Source organism: Cricetulus griseus, chromosome 2 (genome assembly GCF_003668045.3).
Source record: "Cricetulus griseus strain 17A/GY chromosome 2, alternate assembly CriGri-PICRH-1.0, whole genome shotgun sequence".
Lineage (NCBI taxonomy): Eukaryota > Metazoa > Chordata > Mammalia > Rodentia > Cricetidae > Cricetulus > Cricetulus griseus.
Genome location: NC_048595.1, coordinates 313,093,868 through 313,119,744, shown reverse-complemented (window position 1 = coordinate 313,119,744; position 25,877 = coordinate 313,093,868). Strand labels below are relative to the sequence as shown.

General features: G+C 37.6%; 1 protein-coding gene across 3 annotated transcripts in view; it reads right to left on the bottom strand.

The window, feature by feature from the left end:
* Window positions 1-25,877, bottom strand: part of Ap3b1 (adaptor related protein complex 3 subunit beta 1) — a 211,795-nt gene that overhangs the window by 105,584 nt on the left and 80,334 nt on the right. For all 3 annotated transcript variants that reach the window (XR_004768511.1, XM_027401712.2, XM_027401711.2), the window contains exons 8-14: window positions 19,177-19,329; window positions 14,958-15,055; window positions 12,921-12,975; window positions 12,757-12,828; window positions 10,176-10,238; window positions 7,749-7,881; window positions 2,450-2,559 (exon numbers count right to left, since the gene is read on the bottom strand). Coding sequence is in view for 2 of the 3 variants with exons in the window: in XM_027401712.2 (XP_027257513.1) it covers window positions 2,450-2,559; window positions 7,749-7,881; window positions 10,176-10,238; window positions 12,757-12,828; window positions 12,921-12,975; window positions 14,958-15,055; window positions 19,177-19,329 (684 nt within the window). In the remaining variant the exon portion in view is untranslated. The remainder of the gene's footprint in view (window positions 1-2,449; window positions 2,560-7,748; window positions 7,882-10,175; window positions 10,239-12,756; window positions 12,829-12,920; window positions 12,976-14,957; window positions 15,056-19,176; window positions 19,330-25,877) is intronic.

Genomic DNA, 25,877 nt, shown 5'->3' with positions numbered 1-25,877 from the left:
CTGTGCACATTCATCAGTTGTTACACCCATGAATTTTTTTTTGGGGGGGGGGCAAGACAGCTCTGGCTGTCCTGGAACTCACTTTGTAGACCAGGCAGCCTCGAACTCAGAGATCTGCCTGCCTCTGCCTCTGCCTCCCAAGTGCTGGAACTACAGGTATGCACCACCAACGCCTGGCACAGCCATGGTTCTTACTAGGACCTATCTCACTTCTAATCAATGTTGTTATCCTCTATGGTGAACACCCAAATTAATTTAACCCAGGCTGGCCTGAAACTCACTGTGTAGACAAGGCTGGCCTTGAACGCCCAAAGATACACCTGCCTGTGGTAGAATATTTTATTTTAAGGTGTGTGACTTTTGTTTATGCTGCATTTGTTTAACTCTGTGAAACTGTAATTCTTTGCCTGTCTAAAACACCTGATGATCTATCTAATAAAGAGCTTAATGGCCAATAGCAAGGCAGGAGCAAGGATAGGTTGGGCTGGCAAGCAGAGAATATAAATAAAAGGAGAAATGAGGAAGAGGAGGAATGAGAGAACAAGGGGAGAAGAACATCATGGGCCAGCCACACAGTAGAGTGAAAGTAAGATATAAAGAAGAAAAGGAAAAAGCCCAGAAGCAAAAGGTAGTCGGAATAATATAAGAAAATCTGGCAAGAAAAAAAGCCAAGCTAAGACCAGGTATTCATAACTAAGAATAAGCCTCTGTGTGTGATTGATTTGGGAGCTGGGTGGCAGGTCTCTCAAAAAGCCAAAACAGTAAAAACATCACAGTATACCTGCCTCTGCCTCCTTAGTGTTGGGATTATAGGTGAATGTCACCACACCAAGCAGTGCCTGAGATTTTCTTGGCAACTGAAATCTGGAGAGCAGAGGCCAGCCATGTTACCAAACAGCCTGAGCGTGAGCATGTCTTACACTTCCTAATTATGCTTCCAGACATCATTGTTCCTGCATCATCTCAAAAGGCACCTACATCATGACATGTTCTCCCATGCTCACATGGTTAAGACAGTGTTGACCAGGTCACCACAGTAAATCATGATTCCAACCTTTGAAATTAAAATGTAATTTTTGGGGACACACTTTGAGGCTGTGCAAATGCTATCCTTAAGTTTTCATCCACTAGTATGTAGTACATCTCAAGAACTCTCCCATGAATCAGTATCTCAATGGTTGGCAGACAGAGAAATTCTAGCCCTATCATTCTTTCTAGATTCATTAATTGTTTGCTCAACTGTTTATTTGCTCAGTGGTTTATTCATTATGCATTCATTTTCCACTAAATAATTTCCTTTCACTATTTTTAACTTTGATCAGTGGAAGTTCCTTGTTCTCAAGCTGGGCTCTTGTGTTAGTTATTGTTTTTCTTTCGCATTCTTTAAATATGGCTCTATCATTCTATAAAAACAGTTCCACATTTTTCCCTTTGTATCAACACGATGGTCCTTGAAGAAAGAATGGATTTAAAGATCAATACTGGACTATCTATATAGTTCAGCTGACAGAAGCACTGGCCTCCAAGCCTGAGCATTGGGGCTCAACCCCAGAACCCATGTGGTGGAAGAAGAAAACTGACTCCCACAAATTGTCTTCTAACCTCCACACAGATGCTGGGCACATATATCCCTCCCCCCAAAAAAACCCATGCAAAATTTTTTTATTTTAAAAAGCATAAACTTGAAAGCATACTAAGTAAAAGAAGCCCAAAACAAGGTCACATGTTATATGAATCTGCTTATATAAAATAACCAAGAAGAAACAAACCCATAGAAACAACAAGCAAATTAGTGGTGGTGAGGGAAGAGAGTGAGGGGAGGCTGGGGGATTTGAGTGTGGGATTATTACTTAAAAGGTAATGAAAATATTTGCACAACTTCATGAATCTACCAAATCCTACTGAATAATGCACTTTAGAATTTAAGCTTTATGGCATGAAAAAGCTTATCAATAATAACCGAAGATCCCTGCAGCGCTGATAAATACATGTTATATACATCAGATTCACACATGACACACAAATCCAGGCATACACATATACTTACTATCTATCTATTGGTACTTAAATCCCACAAAGATTACACTTTCTAATTCCAGCCCAGCACTGTTGGGCTCACTCTCCTCTGCCCTCCTTCAGGTCTGTAATCCTCTCTTAAAAACAGCCAAATCTTTTTGTTGTTGTTGTTTTGTTTTTGTTTCTTTTTGTTTTTTCAGACAGGATTTCTCTGTGTAGCCTAGACCAGTCTCGAATTTATAGAGATCTGACTGCCTCTGCCTCTGCCTCCCTAGTACCGGAACTAAAGGCATGCACCACCACCACCCCCCAGCTCCAACCAAATCTTAGACAATTTAAATCCAGACATCACAGCTTTCTTACTCATTACACTCTGAGATAATCATTTAAGAAAAGAGGACTGAGTAAGTTCAGCAGGACTCGGGATACTCACAGTGATACTGTCCAAGAGTTTTGCCATATGTTTAATAATTTCACCATGCTGTGCAGGCTGCATTTGCAAGAGTTTCTTTATAACAACCACACTTTCAGCAACAACTATCTCTAAAAGACACAAAGATTGTCATGTTAAATATGTATAATCAATTCAATTATAATCTGCCTGGTAAAGTGCAAATTCCAATCAGCAAAAGGTTCTCAATGCTTTAAATACATGAAAAGTATAATCTCAAGCATACTCTTCAGTATTTGGGCAAATTGTCTTATGCAGAATTCAGTTCAATCTCTGCAATAAAAGTTACATTATGCTCCACCATGGACAGAACTGTTTCGGCTTTTAGCTAGAGCTTCTGCATAATCAAACACCTAACACTTAAGCATTTTGCCCTATTCTACACTAAACAGGGTAGGGAGGGGAGAGAACCACACCAAACCCTGTCAGTGATGCATCCAGAAACAGTAAGGATTAGGAGAGGCAGGAATGGAATCACCATAGAAATAGCATTCACTTCAATGTCAAAATGAGTGTGACCAAGAGCTGATTGCCTCCACATGTGCTGGGTTGGAATTAGATGGTGCAATCTTTGTGGGATTTAAGTGCAGACAGATAGATATTAAGTAAGTGTATGTGTAGGCCTGAATTTGTGTGTCACGTATGAATCTGTGATGTGTATAGCATGAATTTCCCAGTGCTGTCTTTTGAGAGACCCTAGAAATAATGTCCCTTATCAGTAAGCACATGTAAATCCATGCTATCTATCTACCCAACTTAGACTCCCAGAGGCGGCTCTGTATGGAGATGCATAACCCAGACTGCTTTGTAGCTAGCTTCTCATACTCTTTAGCCAACAGCTGTCACACTGTATCTTATCCTTTGCCTTAATCCTGCCCATACCTTATAAATAGTTAGTTCCTTCAGCAAATCCCCTTTAACTACCCCTTTCAAGCATGCCACCTGCTTCTTGCAAGGACTTTACTAACACAATTGCTACTGTAAGTGATTTAGAAGCAGATTACAAGCTGGAGTTTGGATATAAGTTTTCACAAAGTGGCTAACCAGTAACCTAGTCACCTTTGTGGTGGCACAAGCACAGACACACAGTATCGTAGTACCTAAGCATCTGACCTTATGGAGTAAAACTTCCATGACTATTTTGTGTGTATGTTATAGAACTGTGTGTACTTGTAGCTATGTTGTACACACAAGCATGCATTTGTGCACATTGGCAGAGGCCAGAAGCCAAGACTAGATGCCTTTCTTGGTCATTTTTCACACTTTTTGATAGGGGCTCTTACTGAACCTGTAACTCACTGATTCAACAACACTATCTAGCCAGTAAGCCTCAGGGATCCTTTTGTCTTCCCCTCCCCATAAAGTATAGACACATGCCACCTTGCCTTGCTTTCATGGATGCTGGTATCTGAACTCAGGTACTCCTGCTTGTAGACAAGTACTTACTAATTATTATTAATGCCACAAATGCCAAAATAAATAAGTATATGCTGTCTTTGTGCAGAATTTTGACTTTAAAAAAATTAAGAGCTTCATAGACATTAGCCAATCCCCTGGCATATACTTCAACAGTTTAATACAATACAAAATATCATAATTTGTATTGTTAGATTTTTTTCATTGAAATATATTACCCCTTAAGAATATAAATGAATTTCTTATACTTTTATACTTTTCATGAGTTAATATTTCAAATTATATCTTTTTCTGAATTAATAAATATTAGAACCTAATATTTAATATTAAGGCTTTACAAAAATTATATTTCATTTTTGTCCTGTAATGTGTCATTTTAAAGATGAATAAAGAAACAGATTAGAATTATATGATTTTGTCCATAATTCAAGCTAGCACCTAAAGTACCCTTTGACCTCTTAGAATATTTTATAACCACAAGCAAATGCTACTTGTACATAAGACCACTGCTGTGCTAAGAGGAAACAAAAAATAATTTGAGGTAATTATGTATGGATTATATAATTTGTCAGATCACTTCAGAGTCTACAAGGAAAAATGCACTTGGGTAAATAATATGGCAAAGAAAATATACTAAATATGGTATTAAAGAATCCAGTATTTTAAAAATATGTATTGCAAAACTTGTAAAAATAGGAATGTATATTGCATAACATAAATGTGTACCCACGCTGAGACAGAATTGACTTACTGAAATGTATACTCAGTTAAGTTTATTTTCTAGAGCTAAATTACCTTCCAACCTGCTGCTGAAGGTTACTGCAAACACAGCTTAAAGCAACACAATTTTATCCTATATAGTTCCTGATCAGACGGCAAGCATGAGACTTATGAGTCCAAAATGCAGGGTGATAACAGGGCTTCTGCAGGGTCTGAGGAAAACCCACTTCCTGTATCTCCCATTTCAAGATGCTGCCCTGCCCTTTTTGGTACATTCACATCTTTGATTTCTGCTTCCATAATCATCTGACTTCCTTGTAGGAGCTCAGATTACACTACCATTCAAAGAATCTGTGTCTAGAACCTTAGCTCAGTCATGGTTGCAAAGTCCCCTTTTCCATATAAAGTAAGAATCTGATTTACTAGTACCTGGCAACTCTGGGATTCATTATCCTGTACACCACAGGTGTCTGTCTTCTTACTCACCTCAAGTAACCCACAGTCTATGTTCAAAGACTTCAGCACCAGTGTGTTACTCCATGAGCAATGCAAAGTATTAAGACTTAAATTTGCAAAAATATTAATTTCATTTTTTCTGTAATGTTATCATTTTAAAGATGAATAAGGAAGCAGAGTAAAATTCTATGAGCTTGTTCAAAGTACCTAAAGTACCTTTTGAACTCTTAGAATAGTCAATAACTACCAGCAAATACAAATTTCTGTTCTGGGACTTTTCTAGTGTCCCTCCTGTCCTCAAAAAAACGTAATCATACTGTATCTGAGTACAGTCTACTATTACCCTTATGTTACAAATACAGAATCTGGAGCACAGGTAGGCTGGCTAATTACTCAAGAGAGCATTAACACCCAATCAGGCAGTCTAGTTCTACATACATACAAACAGCCAGCAATAAAGAGAAGTAGATGGGAAACTATAATGTATTTACTTTATGTTACTGTCTCTTTCCATCAGACTGTGAGTGCCATAAAGGCAGAGACTTTTACAAGCTAAATGAATATCTTATTAATCTACTCAACATTTATTAAATATCTCTACAGATTCAAATTCTCACTAAATGTTTACTGAATTATAAAAAAAAACTAAACAAAATTGAAAAATAACCTTCCATCTAATTCTTTTAGTTTATAGTAGGTGACAACAAGGTTACTCAGACAAACAAATCCTGTTAATATGTTACCTAAAATAAACTACCACAGGCAATTAAATTATCCTAAGTCAATTGAAATGTGAATTTCTCATACAAAAGAGGCTTAAGAAATCTGTTTTTCAAATTAATCTTTCACACCAATAATGGGCTGTTTTATGGAAAGCTTCAAGTTTGCTTCACAAGATCCTTTGAAATCAAAACTAAACTTAAAAAAAAAATAACCAGTATGCTTCAGAAATAATTACTTTAAAATTAATATAAATATTTCTCATCAGAAAAAAGGATCAAAAAGATGGGCAGACACTTGTGTTATGCTTTGTATTTAAAAAGACTGTCAGTGTTCTCACTAATTTCTGATATCTTTTTAATAAAGGATATCTTAAAACAACTACCACTAGCAAACCTTATGTAATCCACAGAAAGTCTTCATCAAAGATACAGGAAATAAACTTTTTCTAAAGCCATACTTGAAACCATGACTTAGAATCAGAGATCAAATGTTACTATTCATAGTGAAGCAGACACCATGGACAGCATTTATCATGCTATCCTTCCTTGTTTACCTGCACAGGTAAACTTTTTAGAAATCTCTTTCCCTGTGAATTTGGTGGAATTTGAATTTTAATATCTACCTAGCAATCAAAAGTTTGTAAGTGAAACTGTGATTTTGTGTGTGTAAGCGTGTGCACACACACAAACCAGAGTTATTCAGGAATAAATTTTGTTTTACTGTTTGCTTAGTTTCATTTTTTCATGGGCTCCCCATTAGTACTTACCACAACACAATACCATTTCCTAGGATTATCTACATATGGGAGTCTACAGATAAATTAATCATAGAAGTAAAAAGTTATTCTTCAAGTAAAATATAAGTAACATCAATTTTTGTTATGTATGATTTCAATGGGTACTTTCTCACATATATCTGCATTGAGGTAATTATATATAAAAATCAATAAATAATTTCAAAGATTTTGCACAGCTTACACATTCCGTAAGAAAAAACTCATTTTAATTCACTGTACAATTTTAATAGAAATCTTGTAAAGGTGTGTAGTTAACTTGTTTTTCTCTAACAGATTCATTGTATCTGCAAACCATAACCACAGAGAAAACTGACACTTCAGCACAGAGATGTGTAACAGTTAGATGATAAATTTTGCTATCCCATTTCTAAGAACACTTGAGTAATATTTGGGCACACATGAAGCTGTACCATGTGATGGCTTCTAATCTAACCTGCCTTTAGTGGGACGCACTGGATGGAATTCTACAAGACTGAAAGGCTTAAGGTTCACTGCTCACAAGTTTTGGTCCAGCCACTAATCTGGGTTATAAAGTCATTTGCCTGCTTCTAGCACCCTCTGCAGGTGAACCAGTATTATGCATGGCTTCCATGCCAGTAAGAAACAGTAACAGAATTTGCTTGAAAGGGTACAAGGCAGTGGTTAGTGAATGGGTAAGACAAATTCCTGTATGGTGGCAAAGAAAAGAAAAGAGAAGAGAGGAGAAGAGGAGGGGAGGGGAGGGGAGGGGAGGGGGGGAGGGGAGAGGAGAGGAGAGGAGAGGAGAGGAGAGGAGAGAGAGGGAGAGGAGAGGAGAGGGGAAGGAGGAGAGGGGGAGAGGAGAGGAGAGGAGAGGAGAGGAGAGGAGAGGAGAGAGAGGAGAGAGAGAGAGAGGGGGAGGAGGAGAGAGGAGAGGGGGAGAGAGGAGAGAGGGAGAGGGGGAGAGAGGAGAGGGGAGAGGGAGGGGAGAGGGGGAGAGGGGAGAGGGGAGAGGGGAGAGGGAGAGAAGAGACTGTTGATTATCTAATTCATTTTTTGAGATGAATTTACATGCAAATCAAGAATATAGTTGCTACTTAATGCAAGTATACCAATACATAGACAAACCCCAAAAGATAACAATAAAGGACTGCAACTGCAGGCCATACTGAACATAAATTATGTGAAAATAAAATGAAACCGTGAACTCACCATCCCTGTTGGATAGCAAACACACCAGGCCATTGAGGCAAGTGTCGGTGACTTCGGTGATGCTGGTTGCACATCTGCCTATGGTCTGAATAGTGGCGGCTGCAAACTGTTTGTCTTGGCTTTTCACGTAGGTCTAAAACAGTTTGATTAGTTTCAACATCGAGATTATGGAGTGAATACAAGTTCACTTTGATAGCTTTGTCAGGATGAAAGAATTTAGAATACACAGTCCTCTCTTAAGCCCTGCAGGAGCCAAGTGATTGCTCACTTCAGTTTTCTCCTGTTATATATAACGTGCTTCTTCTATAACAAAGGTACATTTAAAGCCAGGGTCATTCAACTGCGGCCAGTGACTAGAGGCTCCAAAACAGAGAGAGGGGAGCGTCACCCAAAGACAGCAATTAGTTTAAGAGCTGTGTTGAAAAGATGCTGAGACATGCTCTGTGGAGGTTTCAGTTCATTTAACCAGCAGTACGGGTGCTCATGGAGAGAAGGGGCCACCATTTCAGACACTAAAAGTTCAGAAGAAAGGAAAAGAGGACCGATATGCTGGTAATCGACAATCTGCCACTGGGATGGTTTAAGTAACTGTCCAATAGCTATGGCGACTGTGCTTTACTAAGGCTACCAATACTAGTTCACAAAATCAATCAGTATCAGAATTTCAAACAGAACAGTACAGATATATATTAAGTCAACTTAAAAACAGTTCTGACTAACAAAAGGAAGTAAAAGGCCTTTACAAATCTCTGACAAACCTTATATATTTTGTGACTTTGGTTACAACTTTCCTACATTTAAAAGCTAAGCTCTTGTTTTGAAAAAAAGTTGCCCAACCTCAAATTCTAAGTATGTAATACAGAATTAACCCTATGGGTATCTAAGAAGAATATGCATTAAAATAGTTATCTAAATGAGAAATCAAGGAAAAAACAAAAGATATGCAAACAATACAGGGATTTAGTGCAAAGTCTCAAGGAGATGACTAAACGTTGGAGAAATAAGTGATTCTTTCTAGTTCCATGAAAAGAAAAACCACATTAGACTTAAAACTGCTCCCCAATAGACAACTTAGTTGCTATAATTAAAAAGAATGCGTTTGAGTTGTTGAGGAGAGTTCCTATTTCACTCACAAAGTTATTATGAGCAAATTATAAGTATAAAGAAAATACATAGACAAAGAAAAAGGACAGATTTAACAGTTTCATTGAGAAGTGGATCTCACATAACGTGCTCACAGTAAATAAGCAGATGAGCACATCCTGCAAGAGGCTCACTGACTACTCCAGAGGACACAAAAGCTGCTGTCCTAGGGTTGCTAGACATGTGCAGAAAGATGACAAGATTACACAGCAAAGGAAAGGGGACAGGGGCAAAGACCAACAGAATGAAGTAAGATTATGTGAGTGACATAAAATTAAAACCCCAACAAGAGCACTCAGAAAAAGCTTGAGAAACCCAATTTTCTGGCATGCCCATATGAGAAGGACTCTATGGTATTCTAACTTTATCAATATTTTTTCTAGAAAAAAAAAAGGATATAGCACAGAAGTTCAGTAACCAAGGTAAGAACAACTGTGGGCACACAATAAAATTCTATTACTCTTGACCAAAGTATAAAAGTAATATAGTTTAAAAAGAAACATGGTATCCACATACAGGAAAAAAGAAATTCAGTGGGCTTATGGAAGAATCATGGCCACAGATTTTGTTAAATTTATCAGTGTTGAAAACCAATAAGAAGAACTCCAGGGTCACTGTACAGGATGTGTGTCAGGATGTGACACAAGTTTACTGTTGCTATGCTCCTCAATGAAGGTTTCAAAGTCGTTCCATTCATCATCAAGTGCATAAAGCCAATGAAATAAACTCATCAAAATCAATTCTCTCCCTCTGCAATCCAGTGGGTCCTGGAGACCCAACTCTGGTTGTCAGGCTTGGTGGCTGGCAACCTTTACCAGAAGACAACACACTGGAGTCTCCATGCCGCACACAAACTGTTTCTAAGCGCTCCAGTAGTATAGCTTAAGCTAACAGGGCAATCTAAATTAGAGGTACGTCAATTAAACAGGGGTAGCCAGGTAACAAATGATGTATTTTCACAGGCACAGAAAGTGCTTTCAGAGCATAGAAAGGACAGCTGATGGTGGCATCGCAGACAGAGACTTTCATGAAAACAAGATTCTGAGCCCAGTGATGAGCCTGTCTTGCCACTGCTATTGAAACAGAAAAGGAAACATAAGACCATTTATCTTACCTCGTACATTTGTAATTAATGTTTATCTCGAAAACAGAAAAATTCGAATCGCCGACCTTTTTTTAAATGTACTTTATTTATGCAGCTGCATAGTTTTAGATTGAGTATGAGGCATATTTAACTTAAGATTGAACATATTTTAGAAACTACAATTAGCACTATATACAAACCTGAAATTCTCGAAGAAGAGTTGATATGTTGGCTTCATTTGCTAAGTTTGTCAAAATTTCAAGCTACAATAGAGAAAAAAAGAAAGTAAACATTTTAAAACACAAATAAAAAGGTGAATTTAATAGAGACTAAACATGTAATTGAAAGGTGACTTTTTTTTTTAATTACTGTCACATGAGGATCTGTATCCTTGAGGTTGACTTAATCTGTTTCCTCAAGTCTACAGAAACTAGATAATTACATAGTTCTTAAAAAAATAATTAGGAAAAGAATCCCACATCTTCACTAATTGTCTTAATTTTACAATTTACATCTAATTAACCTAAACAATTTGTTAGCTCAACTTTTATTTTTTATTAATAAAGTTAGAAAACAATTTACTCTTCATGTAATACTTCTGTTTCCCAGATACCAATTAATATTCTTGATTGGCTACCTCATATCTTACCTTTCCAGATGCTTAGACAATTTCAATCTCTATTCCTGAATTTATAAATGTAAAAAGTGTGAAATTAAAAATCTACCTCCACTGAGGTTGCTAGAAATATGTTTTACCCATTAAAAAGATTTAATTATTCTGAAGGTGGGCACAAACATATGAGACCAACAGAAAACACAACTCAACATGTCTATCAGCACATTCATATCCAGTATTACATTAAAAGTAAATGAAATAAACAATCCAATTAAAAGGCACAGACTGTAGAAGAAATTCTTTATATATTCTGTGTAAACCTATTTTATCGATTATTTTGCTATATCTGTGGGGAATCTATTCTCTAAAAATATAGCCTGACTAGTCATTTTATTTTGATAAGAATATTGATACAATTTTTTAGTGTAGGAGAGAGATGAAGTCTTCCCAGGCAAGCTTCAAACCTACTATGTAACTAATGACCTAATATTCCTGTCTCTCCCTCTTAAGTCTGGCATTACAGGCCAGCACTACTACATGAGATAGTTATTTAAAAATATTTTTCAAATTTAAAATTGTTATTTATTTTTGGCAGTACTGGGAACTAGGTCTTTGAGCATGCTAATCAAACACCCTTCCGCTGAAACAATGACACCAGTCATTGTTCAGACAACTTTTAAAAAATAGCCTCAAATCCATTTTTTAAATCTATATGTATATTACACAGAACTGTTTTTTACTAAAACTCATAAGGCAGAGTTCCCAAACTAATACAAAATCATCCCCAAATGCTGCTGCTTTTAAATAAGGACAGGTTTGGTAGAATAAGACAAAATCAGGAAATTAACATCAAGGTTTTGTTCCCGCACAACTGTTTTATATGTTTCCGTTTCATTAACTACCTCAGTAGTATGTAAACACAAAGATCCAACTCAATATCAAATACAGCATTTTGTTATTCTCTTTGCTGTAAAAATACCTAGTCCTTCAGTTCATTTTTTACTTGAAATGTTTCATAATTAGAAAGCATGAGTCTGTTGTTGATGTTAAAAATATCATACTGTTTGTGTTTCACCAATTTTCTTGTCAGTAAACCCAGTTTCCACGAGAATAACATTGTCTCAATATTTAAAGAATGTCTATTCTTTCTCCAGTAGCTTTTAATGTCTGTGACATAGCACACGCTATGCAGAAATGTTCCCTGCCTGGGTATATTTCGAGGCACTTTTTGCTCTGTCTAAGGCCACACTGTCTCACCACCATGCTCTGTAGTGCTCACTGAACTCTATACCACAGGGCTCCTCATCTCTGTGGTGGCAAAGTTGCTTAGTCTACTCCCACAGCTCTCCCTTCAAAACACCCACATACCTACCAACCACAAAAACATTCACAACAGTTATTTTAAATCCTTCCAAATACCATTTTTCACAAAGCTCCCACACAATCAATGCCACCTTTTTTATTTCATATAGGACTCAATTCAAACCTCCATTGTATGTTTAAAGTACAAACTATCAAATTTATCTATGTTTACAACTGTCTCTCTCAGCAGGTGAAATTATCCAAGACACAGGCAACTAATACATTTGAAAGTAACACAATAACCTGCCCATAATAATACAGGTAAAATATGAAGAGCAATTATCAAATAAGTTTAAAAAAAAAAAAAAAGAAGAAGAAAAATACAATTTACAGAGCTAGGGAAATAGCTCAGTTGGCAAAGTACAAACACAAGGATTTGAACTGATCTCCAGCCACATATAAGCTATTGGGCATGTAGCGTGCACTTGTATTCTTAGCTGGGAACAGAGGCAGGACTCCTGGCCTTCACTTGACAGCCTTCCTTACCTATGTAGATAGTTCCATTCCACTTAGAGAACTTGTCTGGGGAGAGGAGAGAGACTGAGAAGGAGAAAGAGAGAGGGAGAGGAGAGAATGAGAGAGAGGGGGCGAGAGAGGGAGGGGGAGGGAGAGGAAGGGCGAGAGGGAGAGGGGGGAGAAGAGACCCAAAGAATGATACACAAGGTTGTTCTCTGACTTTTGCATGCATGCACACCTGAACATTTATGAACACATAAAAGACCATAGTTTAAAGATGCTAGAAGCTACCGCAACATCTTTTCAAAGAACACAGCTGCTAGATAACCTGTATGAAGCATACGTACCTTCAGTGTCTTGATCATAGTTGGATCAGTGGACCTGACATAGAAACTCTTCAGGTAAGGTTCAAACATACCCTAGGTCAACAAAAAGAAATGTGTTAGTACATTTATCAGATAAGCAGTGTGCTTATCTGCTTCTTTGATTTAAATGCTCACAATATACATACCTTTCTCTGAATTGACATAGTTGCAATGTTTTGTAAAACAATATACTGCACCTCCCTAGAAGTTAAAAGAAATTTTAATAGGTATATCCAATGAAACATCTTTGAGAAAGCAATACTTTGAAAAGAATCTGTAAGAAATCTCAGTGTAAACAAAATTCTTAAATACAATACTCTAAATTTTTAGTAAATATAAAGAATTTGTCTTCTTTCCAATGCATTTTTACTCCAGGATACTAAAAACTTATGTGTGATAGATTTATCATAAGATAGAGTTAGAACTAATTTTGTGATATTGTACCTCTAAAATACAAGGCCAATATTGTTGCTTTCACACATGCAGGAAAATGAATGGAGGAAATGTAATCATAGTACTAACCCAAATTCTTATCAGAGGGCTCACAGTGTCATTCAATCATAAATCAAAATGAAGGCCTGGTTAAAAAGTCACATTATGATATCCCTAAGTCCTAATATCTAATAAAGGAACAGAATCTGACATTAAATTCACATCAATCTGGTAAGGACCTTACATCAAAGAAGAATTCCAGATTTTTCTAGTGGCATGTGAACTATCCATTGAAAAAACTATTACTGAGCTGGTAACAAAGAATGATTAGAGATAAAGTGAAGGAAAGCATCACTGAATGAAACTGGTTCTGACTGTTTCTCAAACAGCAGTAGATGAGCAAGGGCTGGGACTGTGGACCCCTAGGAGTTAGGAGAAAATCAGCAAACACCTTCCCATCCCAGCTAGTGCAGGTGTGCCCTAAAGGAAAGAAAACAATTAACTCAAACAGATAGCAGTGTAAAATGCCTAGGAAGCACTGAACAACAGAACAATGAATGATGTTTGTAAACAAAATAAAATTCTAATGCTAACTTGAAAATTCTAATGAAAGAAAACATCATGGCAACTCTTTTTAATTCTTTTGTTTGTTTGAAATCCTGATCTGAACTACTGAATTATAAAGAGGGAAATTTTAAAAGGTGGCATGTTCCATCTATCCATATAGGAAACTTGAGAGCACAGGGCTCTTTAAATGGAGAAGTTATTTTCTAGTAGCTACTCGTGGGGGGTAAGGAAATGACTTAGCAGATAGGAGGGCTTGCTGTGCAAACAGGAAGGCTGTTCAAAACCCCAGCACGCATATAACAAGCTGGGAGTGACACCTGTGAACTTAACTACAGCCCTGTGAAGGGTAAGGCAGGAGGCTGCTGGAGCTTGCCAGCCACCAGCACACCAAGGGAATCCAGCATAAAGTCAGAGTAGAAGACCAGTCACCCTCCTCTGGTCACCATGTGCCCCAGAGACACACATGTACGCATAAATCACACATATACAGCCCTATTAACACACATGCATACACCACTGCTCACAAATGTACACACAAAAATATATAGCTCTTTTTAAAACAGAAGAATAGTTCAATTTTATATGAAGTAGGGTTCTGCCACAGGCAAAGTGACAGTCTCTGCATTATTCTAAGGAATGGTTCTCAACCTGTGGGGCCAAACAACCCTTTCAGAGGGATCGCCTAAGATTATTGGAAAACACAGATATTTACACTGAGATTCGTAACAGTAGCAAAATTAGTTATGAAGTATCAAGGAAGTTTTATGGTTCGGGTCACCACAGCATGAGGAACAGCATTAAAGGGTCAAAGTATCGGGAAGGTAAGAAGCACTGCTCTATGATAAGCTCTAACACATTAAACAGCAAGCTAACAACACTTCAGGCAAGTTTTCAGTGATTCCAGAATAATTAAAACTTCAAAACTGCAATACTGCCATACCAGCAAAGCAAAATGCATGCTCTATGTCACAACATACTTTAATCTCTCTGGACTTGAAGCTAAAAACTTTCTTTTTTTTTTTTTTCATTATGATTGAGAGCATTTTATAATAGCCCATTAAGTATAAGACCTTATTTATGAAATAGTCACCTCTATATTCCAGGCTTAGGAGATGGACTACATTTGCTCCAACATTACTTCTGAGAGAATACAAAACAAAAGCACACGGAAAACCATGACCTACCTATTGCTACGAAGTAAGCGCACCAGGGATTTAGAAATCACGCCAGCCTCTGACTTGGGTGAAATATGCCAATATAGCTGAGCAACAGCCATAACCACCTGGAAGGACAGAGGCAAGAGGCACAGTGAGCATCTAAGCAACGGTGTCAAAATGCATCCTCACACTGAGTCTGTTTCCTTTAAACAATCTTCAGAATTCCTGTGGAGTACAAGGAAATGTCCAAGTCTTTGTAGGGGGTTGCAGTTGCTTCCTTAAATACTTATCTTCATACAGTGCTTGTATTTGAGAGCACCATGTTAGGTGGTATCATTAAGGATGTTAGCAGGCATCAGACATGACCGTATGGAGTAGAGGGGGCCCGAAATATGGAATGTGTCCTTACAAAAGACAGAAAAACAATGTCAAGATGAAAGCAGAGAAGCAAGTGATTTATGTGGAAGCCAAGAAATGCAAAGATCATCCGCAACCACCTTCACATAAGGAAAGAGAGGGTGCTTTCCTCAGATCCTCAAGAGGAATTCAGATTCAGCGTATTTACACATGACTTCGGTCTGAAATATAATAAATTCCTGTCCTTTTCATCCACCTAGATTATGGCAATTTCTGAGGTGAACATGATAACCACTGCACTACGGAAACACTTTTGATTGTGATAATTTGTATAGCAGTAACAGGAAACTAGCACATCCTTTGAAAAGAAAATGACATAAATGAACTGACCATGGTGATAACAGTCCTGGACCAAAACAAACAAACAAAAACACTGCATATGCTCCATCTGAGAGCTGCTGCTCGGTCACACAGAAGTTCTAAAGAGGGGCAAACACAACTTCTAAACCATGCCAGACACTGGGGGTGGGGGTGGGGGTGAGAGTGGGAAGAAGTGGAGGAGGTTAACAGCAACAAGCTGTCTGAAATAAAGGGAAGTGATTGAAAATGTAATAATAAATAACAAGATGTTTGCAGTGCTCTAACATTTTAAGATGCACAACTTTAAAGCTAATCTCACAGAAGTCCTCAGCCATGGTAAGGGTACTATGTTTGTTTCTCTCACATGCCTCTACATTCAGATTCAAGACTCCTCACCACCAAAGTATCTAGGTCAGCATGTGGACTCCAGAGACACAGTGCCCAAATGGTTCAGAAGACAAATGACTATTAATTTAGTTCTGCTCAGTCCACCAAGTTCAAAACAGTATGCAGCAAGAGTTTAAGGCATACCTAGATAACACACCACACACCAAGGTGCTTGAGCTAAAGACGCTCTTTATAAACTAAAAATCATCTTTAAAAAACTAAATATACTGTTCTTTGTAATATTTAAAAAAATAGTAAGTTGGCTTTATGGCTTTCAGATAGAGCATGGGAATTCAAGAACAACAACAACTCATTTCCTCACTTGGGCTCTTAAAGTATAAGATATTCAAACCCATATTCAAGAATATAAACTGTATTTTCTGTGCCAAGACACAGCTTTCACTTGGAATGTCATCATATATTAGTCAATCTACTCCCAAATGCAAAAGAACTAAATGACTTCCTTTTTGCCTCATTATAAAAACAATAGCTTAAGGTTTCTTTGACACCACATCTGAAATCCGAAGGCCAATTTATAAAAAGCCACGAGGGGAGACTCTCACAACTCCAAATTCCAGACTGGAGAATTCAAGCCACAGGCCAGTACACCACACCTGCTCATAATTAAAGCACCCCACACTTCACACTCTTCTTAACATCTATGTCACCATCCCCATAGTCTCCTGCTTCTGGCTTTACCTCCAATGCAGTCACTAACCTGATCCAACAAGCTTTCTGAAACAAATTCCCAAAATTCCCTTTCAAACTTAAGAACAAGTATGTGTTTTTTGTTTTGTTTTGTTTTGTTTTTGTTTCTTTTTTGAGACAGGATTTCTCTGTGTAGCCTTAGCTATCCTGGAACTCCCTATGTAGATGAGATTGGCCTTGAACTCACAGAGATCTGAGTGCCTCTACTTCCAAAGTGCTGGGATTAAATTGAAGGCATGTACCACCACTGCTCTACTATGTTTCTTTGTTTTGACACAGGGTCTCACTATGTAGTCTCAGCTAGCCTGAAACTCCCTATGTACTCCAGGATGGCATCCAACTCATAAAAATCCACCTGTCTCTACTTCCTAAATGCTTGAAATTTAACTATGCCTGGCAAAAATAAGATTATTGTATTTTAATCTCCATAATTCTCCAAAAGTCAGGCTTCATTTAAATTTATACAAAGCAAGGTAACACAATTTACTCAGAACCATGGCAGCCTGGTGTATTAGCAAATAAGCAGGGACCCCAAATATGCACAGAAACAACCATTACCTGGCACTGTCAGCAAGCATCTGAATCAAAAAACCAGCTCCCAAAACAAAATGAAGCTAAGTGAGTTAATAATACTTTTAGTTGGTACGTTGCCGCTAATAGGTAGACTAGGTACACTAAAATGTAAGTATGTATTTGACAGTATTAATGAATTCACATTTTACTATGACTGGGCTCTTGAATGATGACTTGGGATCACATTACTAGTAGTAACATATAAACTTCTGCTAATTGCTAAGTATACAAACCTCTAAAGGCTAAATTCTCAAACAAGTATAGAAAAAAAGTAGTAAGTGAAGTTCCTTATATTTGAAGATTTACTAAATGAAGAAAATAATTCATTATTTTCTTAATTAAAACAAATCTGGGTATATAACTTCAATCTATCTAGCCTTTAACTATAAGTACCAGCAAAAAAAAACAAAACAAAAATAAACAAACAAACAAAAAAAAACAGTAACTTCAATGACACTTAAAGGCAGTGGTCATGTGTGGAAAGCTGCGACGCGACGCTACTTAAAGATGGTGCCAGTTTCCGCCTTCCACCATCCCGAGGGTGAGCCCTCTCTGGAATAAACAACTCCTTATTTGGCTTGGTCTAAGATTCAAACTTGCATCAGCAAATGCGAGCCTATCCGCCTTAGCCACGTGGCGTTCTGGGGTTGGCTGGCAAGAGTGCTTTTAAGCTGTGGGCTGGCTTTCCCCGGGGTCAGAAGATTGTTTAAGGTTCCTGAGTAAACTGCTTAAGGAAGAGTCTCAGCATTGCGTCTTCCTTGCTGGTCGAGGCGGTCGAGACAGTCATAGGCTAGAGCAACGGTTCAGTGGATAAGGCACTTATTGTTCTTGCAGAGGATGGTGGCTCACACCATCTACAACTCCAGTTCCTGAGGATTCGACACCCTCTTCTCACTTATGTGGGTGTGCAGGCATGCAAGTGGTGCGCATCATATACATAAACACAAAAATAAACAACTAAATCTTTAAAAAGAAAAGAAACCAATCAAACAAACCCAGAAGGGCATTCTGCAAATAACTCTAAAACTCCATAAAATATAACTTCTTTTGGTTAGTATTAATATATACATACTAGCATTTGTGAATATATTTATACAGATAAAAAAGATCTAGAATAAATGCACTAAGGCATAATACTGTGTCTTGAGTAGGGAGATAGAGACATTATAATGTGTTACCTGGTTTTCCTGGTCTATATTTCTAAGTATGTATTTGTCTAAAGTTTAAGATTATTTAAAACAGAAGATATCAAACTAATAAGCAAAAGTCTGAGAGACCCAAAGATAGATGATTTTTAATTACTAACAATTCCAATTAAACTTATTACCATGAGGCGTCTGACACCAGTGCTGCAGGCCTTAGACATGGAAGGTATGCATCCCATCACTGAGCTACACGCCCAGTCAATGTTACTTATGATAGTCTCTTAAGAACTTCACCAGCAGACTTAATAATAAGGAATACCATCACATCTGCTATTCTCAGCTATGATAGCAAACCTGAGAGACACAGCTACATCCTTACATAAGGCCTGATATACACCAATCAGCTCACAAAGTGAGCTCAGTCTTTGAACAAGCCAATTAACCAGAAAAAGCAAAGGAGTCCATTGGACTAACAAGCTAGGCATTCTCATCAAACCCTCATTTTGCATGCCTAGAAACAAAGACTAAAAATGATTTAGAGTAGACTTGGATCTCTAAAGCTTTATCTTATACCCCACACATTTCAAGCTACCCATCACGTGTGTCTGCTATATGAACACATCAGTCCCACACTCAGTATTGACTGCACATACTTCCAAACATTGTTTGGTTTTTAAATCTGAGAAACGGTTCTTTTTTTCCTAGTCTCAACGTACCGCTGCATTCCTGCTCTGAAGCAAAGGCTTTGTGTTTCTAATTAAGAGTCTGTGGTCTGGATCCATAGTATATGGCCTCTTCTTGTCACTCTTTTCCTTCTCTTCATCATCTGATTCATAGAAATTCTTTTCGTTGTCTTCTAGACCATCATCCTGTGAAGAAAACAATCCAACCCCAAGATTAGTTGAGACTCTGAACAGCCAAGACATTACACAGCCAAAGAAACTTTTCCCTTGAAAACATCTACAGTAAGAGGCTGGAGAGATGGCTCAATCCAGAAAGTTCCTGTCTTGTAAGCATAAGGACCCAAGTTCTATCCCCAGTACCCATATAAGAAGCTGGACATGGTGACACGCACTTGTAATCCCAGCACTGAAGAAAGAAAGTCACCCCTGGGGATCACAGGCCAGCCACCCATGGAGGACCATCTTAAAATAAGAAAAAGTAGCCATCTCCTACAAAATGCCACAGAAAGTTGACTTCTTTGCACACACACAAATAAAATTTTTAAATGACAATAATACTTTCCTGCTATTGGGTCAGTTTAAAACATTGTATAATCAACATGAAAAGGTTGATTATTCTCATAATAATACACAATACTGCTATTATACATAGCAAATTTCCACAGAAATTCTGACAGTTGCTCAAAGAGAAAAAAATGATGATTAGACTTTGTAAGACATATAATGAGAATAACTGAGAGCTGGGAGCTATTTGCACAACTTGCAGTCATTCCAGCTTGATCAAAGAGTAAGATGAGGGGGAATGCTGTGAACTTAAAGTTTGACTGCTAACAACTGGTCAAGAGAAAGGCTCTAGGCTTCTGTTTGCCAGTAGACACTTGGTCCCTACACAAACATACAAATACACAGTAATACTCATGTACTTTCAAGTACAATTTTGAGCTCACATTTTTTAACCAAGAAATATACAATACCTCCCTTATCATCAGTTTGTTTTTACTTTTTTGTTTTAGTTATCTGAGTCATCTGAGATCCAAAAATATAGAGCAGAAGATTCCAGAAATAAAAAAAATTGTTAAGTTTTGAATTAGGAAGTATTCTTAGTAGCTGTGTGTTTCATGCTTTCTGTGGTTTCACACATGCACAGCTGGAGAGTGGGGGTGAGGTAGGGATGGAGGAGGCTTTCAGTCCTTTTTTTTTGTTGTTTTTAGAGACACGGTTTCTCTGTGTAATTTAAAGCCTATGCTGGCACTCACTTTGTAGACTAGGCTGGCCTTGAACTCACAGAGATCCACCTGCCTCTGCCTCCCAAGTGCTGGGATTAAAGGCTTGTTCCACAAGGGCTGAGGCTGTCAGTCTTGGAACAAATTCCTGTCAGGTGAGGTGAGGTTCCTCAACAACAAGGGTACATGGGACATAGGGATGAATCATATCCCAGGTGGGAACAGAAGTAAACACGGAACTTGAATCCCAAACTTTAACAATAAATAAATTGATTGAATGTAAATAAATACATCAATTAAAAGACCACTCCAGCAGATTAGATTAAAACACATAACCCAACTGTATTCTGCCACACTGAAGGCACAGGTGAACTGAAACTTTTAAGAAACTAAAAAATAAATGTAACAGTGTTAGTCAAGAGGGGTGGCTGTAGACAGGTGGTGGTGGCTCACGCCTCTAATCCTAGCACTTGGGAGGCAGAGGCAAGTAGATCTCAGTGAGTTCGAGGCCAGCCTGGTCTACAGAGTTCCAGGATAGCCAGGACTACACAGAGAAATCCTGTCTGGAAAACAACAAAATTAAAAGGGGTGGTGCCTGTAAATGTATCACCCTCACATAGTCACTTCAGAGCAGATAAAACTGCTATAGGAAGACACTATACATCCACAAAATGGCTAATTTCTTAAGTTATCTCTAGGGAGCCCAAGATGGCCTTATTCATAATCCTCCTGGCTCAGTCTCCCGATTGCTTCATATGTAACATTCATGAAATGATGAAATTATAGAAATGGAGACAAACCAATGGTTAGCGTTTTGGGTTACAGTTGTTATGCTAAGCACTACAAATATCAACAGGAAATGGAACTCCTGAAACTTCTGTTTCATTATCCTGTTCATAGTATTAACTTACTGTTTTACAAATAGTGACTATTGGTGAAACTAGGTAAAGGGACACCAGAGCTCTGTAGTTTTTTTTTAGATTTATATATTTTTATTTTACGTGCATTGGTGTTTTGCCTGCATATATGTCTGTGAAGGTGACAGACCACCGGGAATCAGAACTGCAGACAGTTGTGGGCTCCCATGTGGATGGTGGGAATTAAACCCAGGTTCTCTGGAAGATCAGCCAGTGCTCTTAACCACTGAGCCAGCACCCTAAATTAATTCTTACAATTGCATGTGAGTTTCAATTCTTAAAATAAAAATTTAAATAATTGAAATTAAGGGGATAAAAGCACTAACTCACTTAAAAGCAATTCCTATATGTTATATTGCAACAATAAATGAAGTCCCCCCCCAAAAGCTAATATCACTTAATAAAATATTTTTCATTTGCAAGAGTTTCCACAAGTACTTAACAGGAAGACATAGTCTTTAATCTTGCACAAATACCACTGGAAAGACACCTCTCATCAAAAGCAAGTTTTAGGGATTATAACAACAGCAGCTTATGGGTTGTTAAATCTAAAAACAAAACCAAAAAGAAATTATACAAATTATCTAAACATGGAGCTGGAGAGATGGCTCCAAGCTTAAGAGTGCTTATTCCAGTTCAGTTCCCAACACTGGAGACAGGGATTTACAACCACCTGTAACTCCAGCTCCCGGATATCTAATGTCTTCTTCTGACCATATGAGCACCTGCACGCGTGTGTACATACCCACACATGGATACACACACACAAATAAAAACAAATCTTTAAAGAATGGAAGAAAGACCTCAAAGAGGTTGGAGATATAGCTCAGTGGGTAGGGGGCACGCCTAGCATGTGGGTTGGACCCCACCACAACATAAACTGGATTTGCTGGCATACCACAGGAATCCCAGCACTGGGGAGGTAGAGGCAGGAGGACTGAAGTTCAAGTCACCCTCACCTACTCAATGAGTTTGGGGTCAGACAGGGTTACATGAAACACTGCCTCAAAAAACAAACATGCAACAGAAATAATTTATTGAAAACAATTTAAAAAAATAATGTAATATCCATCTTCAAAACTAAACTAGAAATTATCTAGGTACAAGCATTAAATGTTGTCTGAGAAACATAGGATTGAAAATTCCAGGCAAGCAAGGGTCTACATAGGGAGACTAGACCTAAGGCAATATTGATAAATTAAGTAATTAATCAATAAAATTTAAATTAGAGCTTATTTGCTTCACTTAAACAAACTGCTTTCTCTTAGTGTTTACAGAGGACTACTGTAAGTGAGACACATATTCATAGCAAGGTCAGAAGTGGCTGCCCCTTTACTGAGCTCCAGGCCAAAGTGATTCTATTACATGCATTAGGAAACCAAGAAATGCTATGTAAATAATCAAGTGTGAAACACTATTACTATAGTTCAATTATTATGGCTGGACTATAAGCAGCATAGTTGCAAACCTTAAATCATAATTAATCAAACATGTTTAAACTCTATCTGAAAATAATACATAATAAAAATGCCTTTTCAAACTTAAACTATAAAACATAAAAACTATAGCTAACAATAAAATCCTAAAATGCTGCTTTTAATAAGCAATTATTTGTTCTGTTTCTTCTTCATTACTAATTAATATATTTTATTAGAGTTTGATTATATTATTTTAATGGAGAACATATTTTAATACAATTTTTACTAAAAAAAATAGGATTGTGGTAGTAATTTTAGTCAAAAGATTTCAAGAGAGTAATTTTCTTTCATTACTATTTTCCCACACAAGAGTCAAAGATGTTAGTTATATAAAAATTTTCTACAAATTCTTACTTATATCATCTTTTATAGTTTCCTAAAATAGAAGGGAGAACTTGAAATAACATTTATATGTGGCCCAGAAAAGCCAAAAAGTTAAATATCTCTACTTTAAAGTTTTAATAAGAGACAATAAGATTTAAAAAAAAGAAAACATGCTGCCTTGTAGATAAAACAACTGATACCAAGAATTTATTAAAGACATATTCACCTCAAAAACTCTATTATGTCTTCACAAATTTTCAATTTGGTTCTTTCTTTTCTCTTATTTTCATCTTGTGGAGACAGAGATGTCCTATGGATATTACACTGACCAAAACCTGGCAGTCCTGCTTCAGGTCCCTGAGAGTTAGGATTACTAATGTGCACCACCATGCCTAGGTCTTGGGACATTTTGCATCTGACTGCATGTATGTGTACCAACTACCTATGGCTCTCTGTTCCACCCAAATGATGGGAGAGAGGACCTAGAGAAATGAAAAAGTTGGTATCATGAAGCTCCTTACATCAACATGACGAGGCAGGAACCAATCACCAATAACAACTTTAAATCTGAATTGACTGCCAATATGTCTTGAGATTTTTAACTAGAAAACAGACAGTGGCTCAAACAAAATGGATAGCAAATACATATGGCCTGCATGGGTGTACAAGGACAGGTCCAGTGTCAGTGCTGGAGCATTACCAACCTTTCAGTGTAGATGTGTATTAGAAAACTTTTATGGAGATTCAGTTCATTTAGTGAAGCTTATCCAAGTGTTCAATCCCCAGAACAAATTCAACACTGAGAAGATGCCCACCTATGACCCAAGAAGCAGAGACTCCAGTATCCAGAGCCGTGGAGAGCATGTAGAGTGCATCTGCTATATCAGCCTGCACTGAGTAGACCATAAAATAAATACAGTTCATATGCTAAAGGAGTTAAGGGGTAAAACAATTTTCATAGAAACATCATGCTTAATTTTATGCCATTTTTATATAAAGGGCAATAATATTGGCAATCAATTACAGAGTTAATTAAATTTGTCAATCTTTTAAAAAAAAAATCAACTTGACTGACTATACTTTGTGACACTGTTGACCCACCCAATAGGGGAAGATTCCTGCTATCTTAAAGATAATAAATAACATACTTAACTGAGTAAGTGGAGGTTCAAAGTTCTCATACCTTTGACACCACTGAAGAGTTGAAAGACAGTCATCCTTTGTTAAAAGTTATGTGAGTAGAATGAAGCTTACTTTCTCCGTATCCATGAACATAAAAGCTACTTAAACAAGCAAGGGAAATAAGCTATATTAAGAAAGATAAGTGCTCTGTCTGCTTAAGAGTAAAAACAAATGAGTTTGAAAGACCTTGGAATGAACTTTATAAAAAGAAATTGTCAAATGTTCTACTTAGGATATTAGCATTTTCATAAACAAAAGATAAACCAATTCTAACACACCTCCACTCATACTGAAAGGCACTATGTCATAAATGTTCTATTTTTAGCAGAACACTTGATTTTCAGAGCTTCCTCTACAGTATAGATTTACTGCTGATCTGAAGAGTGAAATGAGACAGCTCCATTGTGTGCATCTGTTAACTGGCCACTGAGAAAAAAGGCTTCTCCTACACACCTAAGATAACTGTGATGAGAGCCTTTCACTATTTTCTCACACATGAAATCCTTATCAGAGTATAGAGTACACTGTGCACATTATTGTATTATCTTCGTATATTGGTTTCTCAGTAAATAGATAAAAAGGTGTAACAGAAAAAGAAACTAAGTTATACATTTCAATGTCAAGGGGCAGGGAAAGAGAAACATGTTTTAGAGGTGCTTGCACATTAGACACTCAACACACATCCCATTAGTGGGCTACAGAGATGACTCAATGGGTAAATGCTTATTGCTCAGCCATGAGGACCCGAGTTCAAATCCTCACAGAGGCTGGATGTGGTGATGCACACCAGCAATACCAGACCTGGAGGAAATTCTTCATAGGCCTCTATGCTCAAGCTATGCTCAATGTCACAGTTCACTTTCTGTTGCCGGTAGATCAAGTACAGAACTCTCCTCTCCTTCTCCAGCACCATGTTTGCCTGCATGCTGCCATATCCCACCATGACAATAATGGACTAAACCTCTCATACTGTAAGCCACCCCAATTACATATTTTCCTTTATAGGCATTACGGTGAACATGTTGTCTCTTCACAGCAATAGAACCCTAAGACGTGTAAGTAAAGGGAAAGGGTAACTGATAAAAAATAAACATTCTAACATCAAACTCTTGTTTCCACAAGCATGGGAAAGTACACTTGCACACACATGTGTACACATACAAAATGTTTAACAGATTCTAGTAGTACACATGTTTCTATTGAGGGAATTTGAATTTCTATTAAGTTGCAGATTGAATGAGAATGGCCCCCATAGGCTCATATATTTAAATGTTTGGTCCTTAGTTGGTGGAACCTTAGTTGGTGGAACTGGGAAGGATACAAGTCACCCGGGGTGAGTTGTGAGGTTTCATAAGCCCTCACCATCCAATGTGCCTCTCTCTGCCTCATGCCTGTAGACCAGATGTAAGCTCTTAGCTGCTGCTCCAGTGCCATGTCTGCCTGTCTGTTGCCATGCTCCCCAGCATGATGGTCATGAACTCACCCTCTGAAACTACAAGCAAGCACCCAATTAAATGCTTCCTTTTATAAGATCCCTTGGTGTCTCTTCACAGCAATAGAAAAGTAACTAAGATTGGGGGAAGGGACCACATAGGAAGCAAGGGAGGTAA